At 39.6% G+C, this 13206-nt stretch overlaps 1 protein-coding gene across 1 annotated transcript in view; it reads left to right on the forward strand.

Moving 5' to 3' along the window:
- Window positions 1–13206, forward strand: part of CFAP54 (cilia and flagella associated protein 54) — a gene marked incomplete at its 5' end in the record, with an annotated part of 249288 nt that overhangs the window by 14761 nt on the left and 221321 nt on the right. Inside the window, 2 exons of the mRNA XM_081083442.1 lie at window positions 2082–2253; window positions 7694–7752. Coding sequence (XP_080939568.1) covers window positions 2082–2253; window positions 7694–7752 — 231 coding nt within the window. The remainder of the gene's footprint in view (window positions 1–2081; window positions 2254–7693; window positions 7753–13206) is intronic.

Below are 13206 nucleotides of genomic sequence, written 5' to 3' on the forward strand. Positions count from 1 at the left end.
CAGTAATAATGAACAATTCACTGTCAAACTATTAACAGCAAAGTTTTGTGTGAACATTCATAATCATGTATGTAATATTTAATTATTCCCTTTGTATGTACTGCAGGAAGGCATTATGGCAGAGATTATATGGATTTGGTCTCTGGAGCCACACTGTCTGGGTTCAAAGAGCTGCTGTGCCACTGCCTAATGATGGGACCTTGCAATTTCTTTGTGCCTCAGTTTCCTCATCTGTAAAAATGGAAATAATAAGACCTACCTCCTAGTGTTGTTTTGAGGTTGCTGAGATAACAAAAGACTTGGAATAGGGCCCAACACTCAAAAACTGTGAGGCATCATGATCTGTTTGTAAAAGAGAGAGAGAGCACGTAACAGTGGTTCTCAACCTGTGGGCCGCGACCCCTTTGGCGGTCGAACGACCCTTTCACAGGAGTCGCCTAAGACCATCCTGCATATCAGATATTTACATTACAATTCATAACAGTAGCAACATTACAGTTATGAAGTAGCAACGAAAATAATTTTATGGTTGGGTCACAACATGAGGAACTGTATTTAAAGGGCCAGAAGGTTGAGAACCACTGACTTAGAAGATAATGATCATTCCAACTTTCATCCAATGAATATCTTCTGTGATACCAACTACATGGTGGCTAGAAATAGTGTACATGTATCCAAGCAGGAAATACATATGGTAGAAAGGCCCATTGGTATTACTAAGAGGGTCCACCCCCATAGCTTTAACAGGGCTCGTCAGTACTCCCTTCAGAACTTCACATCTATCCAGTTGTGTCTTAGACATCTCAACTTGACATATCGCAAGCTGAACTCATCATCTTTCCTCCATAATTGCCTCCAGCCAGTCACCCATGCAGGAAATCACTGCAGACATCTTCTCCTCCCTTATCTCCTGCATATTATTGGCCACTGAATCCCATTGACTCAGACAAGACTTAAATCTTTCCCCATTTCAGGGCCCTGCTATGTCTGGACTATCTCAGACGCCTTTGATTTCTCCCAGCCTCCCTGCATGTAGCTTTGTGCCCTTCCCTCTGCTTTCCATCTTCCACACTTTTGTCATAATTAATTTCTAAAGTGTAAATCAAATTGTTCTACTCCTCTGCCCTTTGACTTTGCCCTTTGGCTAAAGTCCATATTCCTTGGAATGGCTTGGAACACTCTTCATGTTCCGACTAGGAACCACCTCTATAACCTAATCTCTTTATCTTAAACCTTCTTACTTAACCTTTCAAAAGTCTTTCAATCCAGTGACCACTGAAACTACCTTAAGCATTCCTAACATTGCTTGTCCCTGAAATTCTCTTCTTTTTGCCAAGAACAGGGACCACGTCTTCCTCAACTTTGAGTCACTGTTGCTTAGCAGAGTGTGGCTAATTGAGGTGGTCCATAAACATTGGCCAAATCAATGTGTACATGGTAATATTTATACCTGAATTGATACGTTAAAATGCCATTTGGTGAGTTTCCAAAAAACGATTCAATTCCATATTCTTGGAGATAGGATTTTGTACTTTCTTTTGCTTTTGAAATTTTTTTTTGATTAAGGAAAGGTAACAATCTTAATTAAATGGATGCTTCGAAGAAACCTATTTTTTTATGTCTTAATTTGTTAGGGATATTATAAAAATTCATAGACTGATAGCTTAAACAACAGTTTATTTCTCACTTTATGGAGGCAGGGATAGCTTAGCTCAGGGTGCTAGAAAATGTGGTTGTCTGGTGAGAGCCTGCTGTCTGGTTCTCGCTGTGTCCTCAGACGGCAGAAGGCAAGAGGGAGCACTCCGGTGTCTCTTTTAGAAAGGCACTCCTCCCATTTATGAGGGCTCTACTCTCATGACCTGATTACCTCCCCAAACCCCACCTTCTAACATCATCACATTGGGGATAGATTTCAACATAAGAATTTCGGGGGCTACATTCAGTCGATAGCACTATACTAATCTATTAAATTAATTAAGCACAATTGTTTCCATTTTAGTTTTTGTATGTTTTAAGGAAAGCTTTTCTAAGTTGCATAAACTTTATTTATATTCACATTTATATTTTCCCATGCGTTTCAGTTTCATGCTTTAAATGGAAGAAATATTTGCAGCTACCAGCTGGTCTGTAACAGTGATTTGAACATGCAGAATAAAGAGTCTGTGATCCAGTGTCTGAATATCTTGTCCTCCTTAAGACTCACCATGCAGGTTGCCTTGCCACAGGAGCACCTCTGCTGGATCATCTTCAATGGTATATGGCAATGTATTTTATTTTCCATCATGTTTTTCAGAAAGTTTCGTGAATGCCAAGTTTGACGTTAACTTGATTACTTCGTGATTTGAAATATAATTATTTCATAGTAGCATGCTTGTTTTTATTTTTATTTTTTACACTGTTATTACATTTTAGTTTGTCCTCATATGCAGGAACTTACAAAGCATGTCTGTGGGGATGATCAGTTTCAGGTATATAGAAAGCAGGGCCCAGAGTTAGTAAATAAATATAAGTGGAGAAGAATCAAAGAACCACTGCAGGTTAGATTGGTTCTAAGCATCATCCATTTATTGGTCCCCTCCTCAAATACTTTGGGCAGTGACTGTGGCTTTCTACATATCAACCTTCTTCTCCAACTTGGTTTTGAGTAATGAGCTTTGGTATGTATATATGTGTGTGTATAGTATATTTATATATATACATATATACTGTAATTTATATGCATATATATACTGTATATTTATATACATATATACATTATATATATATGTCTCATGAAATATCATCTATCAAAATGTAGCATTGTCCTGGCTGGGGTGGCTCAGTTGGTTGAGAATTGTTCTATGTACTGAGAGGTCAAAGGTTCAACTCTCCATTAGGACACATGCCTGGGTTGTGGGCTAGATCCTTAGGAGGAGGTGTGCAGGAGGCAGCCAATTGATTATTCTTTCTCATTGATATTTTTTCTCTCCCTTTTCCTTCCTCTCTCTTTCTGGAATCCATACACACACTGACACACACACACACACACACACACGCATGCACACACGCCTAGTATGCAAATTGTCCCCTCTGGAGTTCGACCAGGAGACCAGGAGTTAGATGGCTCACTATGACATGCGCTGACCACCAGGGGGTGGTCATGGAATGAAGGAAGGCCCCGGCTGGCAGCCAGAAGGCCCCAAATGGCCCTGATTGCCAGCCAGGCCTAGGGACCCTACCTGTGCATGAATTTTGTGCACCGGGCCTCTAGTGTGTATGTGTATATATATATATATATATATATATATATATATATATATAGCATTTATTTTTTTCTCTTTAAAGAGTTACAATTTAAATTTAATTTCTTTTTAAAGTTACAATTAAAAGTGGCAATGAGTCATTTGCTGTTGTTCTGTGAATAACATATTCTCAAAGGGAAAATAATACAGTGTGTTCTCTGTGCATAAGAGCAGGGAAAACTAACTTGAAAGAAAACATATTGGATTTTAGCTCATCTGTGGCAATTGAAATACATTTCCTAGCCTTTTCCTTCTTCACCCTCCCCAAATAATTTTTTGACAATTTGATTGAAAATTACATTTGCTGCCAGAGATGAGGCTGACTTTGGAAGTAAGTTTTAAATTCAGTAATTGTCAAGCTTTTGTACTTGATCATCCTCAAGAGGATCTGTTCCCCAGAGTACCTGCTGCCATCTCTCCACCTCAGTTGGTCATAGGTCTTGGCAGGGACTGAGCAGGAGCAGATGTTCTGTGCTCAGGAAGCATGACAGGCCCATGGTTTGGGTGTTGCAGTCAGGCCTTGCTTTAGTGGTGAAATGATATAGTCCTTGGGTGCTGTTCTTTTAAAAGCACACACAAATATATTCCAGTATTCTTCGGGGGGAAAAAAAAGTAAATGATTTCTGTATCTTCTACATCCTTTTATTGGTGTGTGTTTTTCTTTCCTTTTTTAAAAAACATATGTTTTTATTGATTTCAGAGAGAAAGGGAGAGGGAGAGAGAGAGAGAGAATTATCAATGATGAGAGAGAATCACCCATAGGCTGCCTCTTGCATGCCCCCTACTGGGGATCAAGCCTGCAATCTGGGCATGTACCCTGACTGGGAATTGAACAGTGACTTCCTGGTTCATAGGTCTATGCTCAACCACTGAGCCACACCACTGGGCTGTGCGTGCCTTTTCTTTACACCGGTGGTATCGTGCTCTAGATTTTATCCTTTTTCTTAAATATTTTTTCTGCTCAATATTATGGTTTTAGACTAGCCAGGTTCCTGTGTATAGATCTAGTTCATTGACTCTATTTACAGACTTGTATTCTTGATATCCATAGATTCCTAAGTACAGAACCTGGTTTTCCCTACCTCTATAGCTACACACATAATTCTGCAATGAATATCCTTGTACATGTCCTTTTATAGACCTGTGTGAGAGTTATCTGGGATCTATGCCCAGGAGCGGGATTGCTGGGTGGAGAGAAATATCATAGCTTTTTACTAACTCCAGTCCCTGTTTTAATTAATTCATCCAAAACTTATTGCCAGGCATTGTTCTAGGTACTAGGGACACAAGAGTGGACAACAGATGAAAACCCTGTTCTCATGGTTACATTCTGCTTCAGGGAGACAATAAACAAACAAAACAAAGTGGTCATGGCAGATTGTGCTACGGAGAAAAGTAAAGCTGAGGAAGAGCTAGGGAGAGCCAGACCTGGGCTGGGGCTAGGATGCAATTTTAACTTTAAAAAAAATTGATTTCAGAGAGAGGAAAGGAGAAGAGGAGAAAGAAACATCAATGATGAGAGAGAAACATTGATTGGCTGCCTCCTGCACGCCCCCTACTGGGGATTGAGCCCAAAACCCAGGCATGCGTCCTGATTGGGACTCGAACCCTGACCTCCTGGTTCAGGGGTCAATGCTCAACCATTGAGCCACACCGGCTGGGTTAGTCTGCAATTTTAATTAGAATGGTCAGGGAAGGCTCAGTGAGATGATATGTGAGCAAAGACCTCAATGAAACATCTGAATATTTGGGAAAAAGGCATTCTAACTAGAGGATTAGCAAATGCAAAGATTCTGTAGTTTTAATACTTTGGATTTTAAGTAATAAAAAAATAAATTGATTAATCAGTTTGTCAAAATACATTTAATTTTTCCAGTTAAAACTGAACACTCATTCTTTTTATTTTAAACCGGTTATTATATGTATAGACATCCTTGGTTTCTTTTTTTTTTTTAAAAAAAAATATATTTTATTGATTTTTTACAGAGAGGAAGGGAGAGAGATAGAGAGTTAGAAACATCGATGAGAGAGAAACATCGATCAGCTGCCTCCCGCACATCTCCCACTGGGGATATGCCCGCAACCCAGGTATATGCCCTTGACCGGAATCGAACCTGGGACCCTTCAGTCCGCAGGCCGACGCTCTATCCACTGAGCCAAACCGGTTTCGGCGACATCCTTGGTTTCTTAAGATATGTAACCAATGTTGGTTCTTTCATAAAATTCAACTGGGTGTATGAGTATTCTATAACACCTTACTTCTCAACCTGAACCCAACTAATTTAAACCTCAAATAGATTATTTTGGTGATGGCCATCTTTGATGAAAAGGAATCATGTGACAAGACAAAAAATTCACATTAGGGATTTGGTCAAAACCAAAACAAAACAAACTTCCAGAGATATCCTGAGTGTGTAAAGAATCAGCCTATGCTCCATCTACACCAGCTCTCGCCCCACCACGCTTCTGCAGTGGGAATTTGTGAGCCACACCAAGATCCTGAACCATCTAAGAAGCGATCAGTTCTAGTCAGGATGCTCAAGGGCTGCCAAGATTAAAGGCACATTTTAGAAATACAGAGGGTCCTTGTCATTCTTGAGGGCAGTTTCCTGAGGCCTCCTGAAATTCCCCAGTTCCTGTCACTAACTTGTTTATACAGGCTCCTAGCTTCCACCTGAATCACATGTTTTGTGGAGAGGCATGCGTTTCCTGTGCATGTCCTTCCTTGGTGACTTTTTAAAAAAAAAACAAAAAAAAAACACACCAAAAAACCCCCAAAGAAACACAGTTACATAGTTTAATTTTTAAGATTAAGAACAGAGGTGGACAAAACCAAGTTGAGATAAGAATGCTGGGCTTGCCCGGCCGGCATGGCTCAGTGGTTGAGTATCCGACCCAGGAACCAAGAGGTGGTGGGTTCGATTCCTGGTCAGGGCATCTGCCTGGGTTGCATAAATTAATCCCCAGTGAGGGTGTGTGCAGGAGGCAGCTGATTGATGATGTTTCTCTCTCTTGATGTTTCTATCTCTCCTTCTCCCTTCCTCTCTCTCTAAAAATCAATCAAAACATACTTTTTAAAAAAGAATGTTGGACTTGAGCTGTTACTAGCCAAATGGTTTCTTCCCAGGTGGACCTACCATGAAATAAATAGCTCTGTGTTCTGGGAGCAGTCACAGTAAGAATGCTGAGTCCTGGAATGTTGAGGACTGAAGTGTATGGTGCTGTACATATATGTTTAAGATTTTATTCAATATTTTTGTCACTGATTTATGTAATTAATATTTATCATGCTTACAGGCGTGTTTTAATTAAGCGATGTGTGTCTTGGAGCAGATGCTTAAAGTTTAAATGTGAACATAAGATTCATAATTGTTGAATTTTGATGGCTATGAATTTTAGATCCGATATTTTATAGGACATATGTAGACCACTTGTATTATAAGTACATGCCTTTTTTTAAAAATATATATTTTATTGATTTTTTTACAGAGAGGAAGGGAGAGGGACAGAGAGATAGAAACATTGATGAGAGAGAAACATCGATCAGCTGCCTCCTGCACACTCCCCACTGGGGATGTGTCTGCAACCAAGGTACATGCCCTTGACCGGAATCGAACCTGGGACCCTTGAGTCCACAGGCCAACGCTCCATCCACTGAGCCAAACCGGTTAGGGCATTACATGCCTTTTTAAAGCATGTTGCCACATTTGGTTATGTTTATAGCATGATAATGTCCTTGTTTATATAGAGATATATGCTTTCCCCCTCCCCCCAACCCTGTGAGCAGCCATCTATCCTCATTTAATTAATGATCTGATAAAAAAAGCAGGCTTGAATGATGTTAAATAGGAGTTGAAAATGCTCTTTTTTATTAGAGTGCTCAAAGGCCATACCTTAATAATAGGATAAATATTGTATGAGAGTGAGAATGAATATAATGCAACCTATTATGTGTTATGATTTTAAAATTATTATGAGTTTCCTTCCATGTTAAGTATTATGCCATGCTGATTAAATATATATTTTAATCTTATTTGGAAATAAATATTCAGTTTTTCAACCATAAGAAAACCATGGGTATCAATAACATTTAATATGAATTACTAAAACCATGGGGTACATAAATTATGCTACTAAAAATATTCTTTTGTTCAGTATATTTCAAAACTTACACTGCTTTTATAATGAGGCTAAAGATTCCCGCGTCAGCCTATTTAAAGGATGGTCATATTAGTTCTTTTAATGATTTGGATACAAAACAAATTATAATGATTATAACTCTCTAACCATTATCCAGCTTTCTCATGAGATTGCTTATTTTTAGAACTATAGACTTAAGCCACAGGAATTAGCATATACAATTTTCATAATTTGATTTATAAACCATGTTAACGAGTTTTTCCTCCATTTAGGTACTGTTTACATTTACACCATTTGCAGAAAACTGATGGTTATTGGTCAGTCTTCCAAGGTATGCAATTTACTGACAAAATATCTTCTCCTATATTTCCTATTTTTCGTAAGACTTTTGTTAGTATTGAGCATTAAACAAAGAAAATTTAGTGAATTATATAATAGCAAAATTTAGTGAATATGTATTTTAGATTTACTATTTTTAGTTTTACTTTAATATGATCATAGGTAAAATTGCAGATAATAAAGTATTAATGAAAGAAAAGCATTCTTAAAATTGATAGATATTCTCTGCTGTCCCTTGGTCTCTCAGATTAGCCAAAGTTGTCAACTTGATACTGAACATCCACCTGGTAACTATATCTCTAGGTGGGGTGATCATCCATTCTTGCTTGCTCAGGACAGTTCTGGTTTATATCTGTAGTCCTGGAGTAATTATTAATAATGCTTGCTTTCGCTCTTAAACGTGTCCTGATTTGAATGATAAACTACGGTTACCCTATTTATATTGTGTTGTGGAGCTTGGATTTCATTTTGCTTGAAGAGGTTGCACTTGACTTATGGCCCACATGCTAGTTAGTGAATGAATAAATGAATGAATGTTAGTGTATTAGGGTTAAAGAACATCTTCACTCTGTTTCAGTCATAACCCAAGGGTAAGGAGACTTCATTTTATAATAAGACTAGAGGCCCGGTGCATGAAATTTATGGATGGGGTGGGGATCCCTCAGCCCAGCCTGCACCCTCTCCTAAATGGAATTGGGCCTAAACTAGCAGTCGGACATCCCTCTTGCAATCCATGACTGCTGGCTCCTAACTGCTCACCTGCCTGTCTGCCCAATCGCCCCTAACCACCTCTGCCTGCCCACCTGATTGCCCCTAACTGCTTCTGCTTGCCAGCCTGATCGCCCCCTAACTGCCCTCCCCTGCTGGCCTGATCGCCCCCTAACCGTTCCCCCCTGCTGGCCTGATTGCCCACTAACTGCCCTCCCCTGCTGGCCTGATCGCCCCCTAACTGCTCTCCACAGCTGGCCTGATTGCCCCTAACCGCTTCTGCCTCGGCCCCTGCTACCATGCCTTTGTCCGGAAGGACGTCCGGAAGATGTCCAGAAGATGTCTGGTCTAATTACCATATTACCCTTTTATTAGTATAGATTCCTACTCACCAGTCTTCACTGGTAGGTTTAACTTGAGGTTTCTATTGATTTCCCTACAATGTTGGTAGCACTTTTGTCTTTAGGAGACCTATTTATTCCCTGTATTCATTGTTCAGTAATTAGGACAGTGATGGCGAACCTTTTGAGCTCGGCATGTCAGCATTTTGAAAAACCCTAACTTAACTCTGGTGCCGTGTCACATATAGAAATTTTTTTATCTTTGCAACCATAGTAAAACAAAGACTTATATTTTTGATATTTATTTTATATATTTAAATGCCATTTAACAAAGAAAAATCAACCAAAAAAATGAGTGTGATAGGTTCACCATCACTGCATTAGGATGTAGGCCAAGAAGGGAGAATATACTTATGTTGAGTCCATATTCAAATGGCATTTGGAACATTACTGTTTTATTTTTTATCACATGCAAAACCTTACCCTGAATGTTCTAACACTCAGGATAGATACCTTTTTTTTTTTTTTCTTATTTTCTCCAAACATAACCAAGTATCTTAAAAGTCAATAACACTTAAAATGGAAGGAAGGATATTTGCATGCTTAATGGAAAACAATTTTGAAATCACTCTCTGTTTTGTTCCTCGAGTTTAAAAGCTCTATTGCTGACAGTGATTTGCACAAGACAGTGCCAGCTCTTTGAGTGCGAATTAAAATGAGGGGAGACTGTCCCATGCATAATGGAAATTTGGCTAGAGACTATTCCAGTGATTCTACATTTAGTTCCAGCTGATTTCCTGAAAAGAACTTGCATATTCCTGTTGCCCTTGCTGTAGCAACAAATACTGCTTCACAGAACCACCATAGTTTGGTTGCTACAGCATTTGTCTGCCAGCTCTTTGAAGGGCAGAGATGTCTGTGCCAAAATTTAACTGTTCGTGTTTGTACTTGCTAATGCCGAGAGAATTTTAATATGATAGTCGTTTTAAAATAATTTCTTATTAAACTCTACCTAAGACATCTCTTCTCCCCCTCATAGAACTTGAATTTCTTTCTGACAAAATAAGGGCTGGAGGAGAATAGTTCTGTGGTCCCAGTCTTGTGGGATGGGAGTGAGGCGGGGAAGAGCGGGGGGAAGGAGGTGTGTGTGCAAGAATTTTGGAGTGGTGGATGGTTGCACAGTTGGCATTTGAAGGTTGGGATAAAATTCATTCAGTTTTTTCAATATAATAAGTTCCAAGGAAATTAAAAATTTTCACCCAGAAATTTCTAAACCTTCAGCTGGTGAGTTTATTCCTTGGTGAGGGAGGTAGGGAGTAGCAGGGAACCAACCACATCTGTGCCTTCTCCGGTCTGAGGGACCCTGATTCTGTAGCTATTTTAGAGTTCAACTCTATTATAGCTTGAGACAAAAGAAGAAATAAATATGATAGCCTCAGGCTTTTGTTGGTGTAACCCCAGAGAAATATAAACCCCTATCACTGTAAGATCCAGGCATCATTGCTACCATTTGTTATTATTGAATCCCTACTATGTGTTAGGTATTAGGTGGAAAGCTTTGTGTACATAATAACACTCATTTATAGCCTTAAGTCTTATGAGGTTGGCACTGTCATCATCACCATCACCATCATCATCACCATCATCATTTGTGGAATTAATGCCTACCATTTATTAGGTAGGCTTCTAAGCACTTTCATATATTATCTCACTTCCTAATATTATCCGTATAGCAAAAATTTGAGAAAGGTACTGTTATTGCTTTCATCTTATAGATGAAGAAGCAAAGGTTCAGAAAGGTTAATTTGCTCAATGTCGAACATCTAGTTAAGTGTAGCCGAGGCCAGAGCGAATGCCTCATTGCACTACCTCTCAATACCATTAGACTAAATTTCATCCCTCACGACCCATCCTATTTTGGCTCACTTACTCAAATAGAGAAGCAAATGGGAGGGGTTGGTATGTTTTGACCTCCCACTGTATTCTTGAAGACACCCTGGAGACCAAGACTGGATAGGGGTTCTTCCCAGATGGAAAATACTTTTGTGTTGAGGGAGGTTACCAAGCTTAAGCTTGTATTCAATCGAATGAAATCTATCTACCCTTTTGAGGGAGGGCAGATTTCTGAAATCTTTTTTCCCAAAGATATATATTACAACTTTGCTTTCATTTATGGTATAATTTGTAATTTCTTTTAAGGCATTTAAAACTGTAGTATAATACTCAGCAAGCATTAAAGAATACAGTATAATCTATTCATTCTAAGAAAATGTTGATTTATGTTTCATTTATAAAGTTATTGGCTTGAACAATAATTGTCAAATTATTCCACATTCCATTACATAAACTTCCAATCCAGCTTTGAAATGCTCAGTGTTGCTCCCTCAAAGGCTGATATAAATGATGCTGCAGTGCCCTCCTGTGGCTGAACTGATTAATGGTGTGTGTATCTTCCTGGGATTTGGTTTTTCTTCTTTTTCCTTCTCTGCTCCTCCCCCCTCCTCCCTCCCTTCCTCCTCTTCCTCCTCCTCCTCCTCTTCCTCCTCCTCTTCCCCCTCCTCCTCCCCCTCCTCTTCTCCTCCTCCTCCTCTCCTCCTCTTCCTCCTTCTCCTCCTTCTCCTCCTCTCCTCCTCCTCCTCCTTCTCCTCCTCCTCCCCTTCTTCCTTTTCCTTCTTCTCCTCCTCTTCCTCCTCCTCTTCCTCCTCCTCCTCCTCCCCTCCTCTTCTTCTTCCTCCTCCTTCTCCTCCTCCTCTTCCTCCTTCTCCTCCTCCTCCTCCTTCTCCTCCTCCTCCTCCTCCTCTTCCTCCTCCTCCTCCTCCTCCTCCTCCTCCTCCTCCTCCTCCTCCTCCTCCTCCTCTTCCTCCTCCTCCTCCTCCTCCTTTCCTCCTCCTCCTCCCCGTTCTTCTTCTTTAAAAAAGTTTTTTTAAAATTGATTTCAGAGAGGAAGGGAGAGGGAGAGAGAGATAGAAACATCAATGATGAGAGAGAATCATTGGCTGCCTCCTGCACGCCCCACACTAGGGATCAAACCCACAATCCAGGCATGTGCCCGGACCGGAATGGAACCATGACCTCCTGGTTCATAGATCAACGCTCAGCCACTGAGCCACGCTAGCTGGGCTTCTCCATTTTTATTTTATTTTGATATCTTAAACTTTTTAATATAGAAACATTGCCAAAACAACAATACCTCTTCCACCAACAGTGTTTTGTCCCATGCTTTTACCAACAGGACATTAACAGTCTCTTCAACCTTTGATATCTGATGTATTAAAAACAAATGGGATTTCATTGTTTCAATTTGGATCTCCCTGGTTGTGATGTAAGCATTTAAAATAGTTTTCAATTTCCTTTTTAGTTTTATTATTTCTTTTAATTTTCTTTTGATAATATGTATTTAGGTTTTTAAAAGAAGAACACTTTATTTTAAAATTTTAATTTGGTTTTTCAAAGTTTGTTTTTTCTATGAAGATAACAGTCCTACTTTAGACTCATCAACTTTTAAAATTAATACAAGTGAATTGATTTCATTTCCTCTTCCTTCTGCTTCTGTTCCTCCTGCTTCTCCAACTTCTCCTGCTCCCCTTCCTCCTCCTCTGTCTTCGTTGTCGTCACCAAAGCTAACACTTACGTTTACTATGTCCTCAGCATTTAGTGTGTAGTAATTTCTTAGATATTCAGACAATCCTAATTACTGTTATACCAGTATGGATGAGGAACCTGAGGCACGTGGAGTGTAAGTGAATTGTCCAAGGTAACATTGCTAGTAGTGGAGGTAGAGTTTCAGCCTTACAGGGCAGGTGAAGAAGAGAACAGAGTGAGCAAAGACACATGTATTTGGATCGCTGAGGTGTGTTTTGTGGAATGGAAAGCATTTTGGACCAGCTTTAAGTATATGATGCAAGGTCAAGAGTAAACGGGGTGTGGAGGAAGGCAGGAGTTGTCTTTGCATGCCCTGCAAGAGGCCTGTACTTTATCCTATACTCAATAGAGAACAATTGAAGTGTTCCAAGCACAAGAGTGGCACAGCCCAGTATGCATATTAAAGAGATAACGATGGTGGAGGTAAGGAAGATGTATAAGGAAGGGGCTTATAAGAAGGGCGATGGTGAGACCAGGGAGACAAGTGAGGGTGTATCCAATAGCCCAGGAAGATGTATGAGGACCCGCTTGGTTAAGGCTGATATTCCCATGGATATAATTTAGAATTTAATATTCTGAGATATTTAGCTCCCAGGTTCTTATTTTCATCCCAGTAATACTTTTTTTATAACAATATGTGGAATACAGACCAAATTTATTCTTGTATTCAATCAAATGAAAGGCTATATAACCTAATTACCCTTTGAGCTTTTGGAATATTTTTATTTATTTTATTGATTTCAGAGAGGAAAGGA

This window comes from Myotis nattereri, assembly GCF_964212035.1.
Source record: "Myotis nattereri genome assembly, chromosome: 2".
NCBI lineage: Eukaryota > Metazoa > Chordata > Mammalia > Chiroptera > Vespertilionidae > Myotis > Myotis nattereri.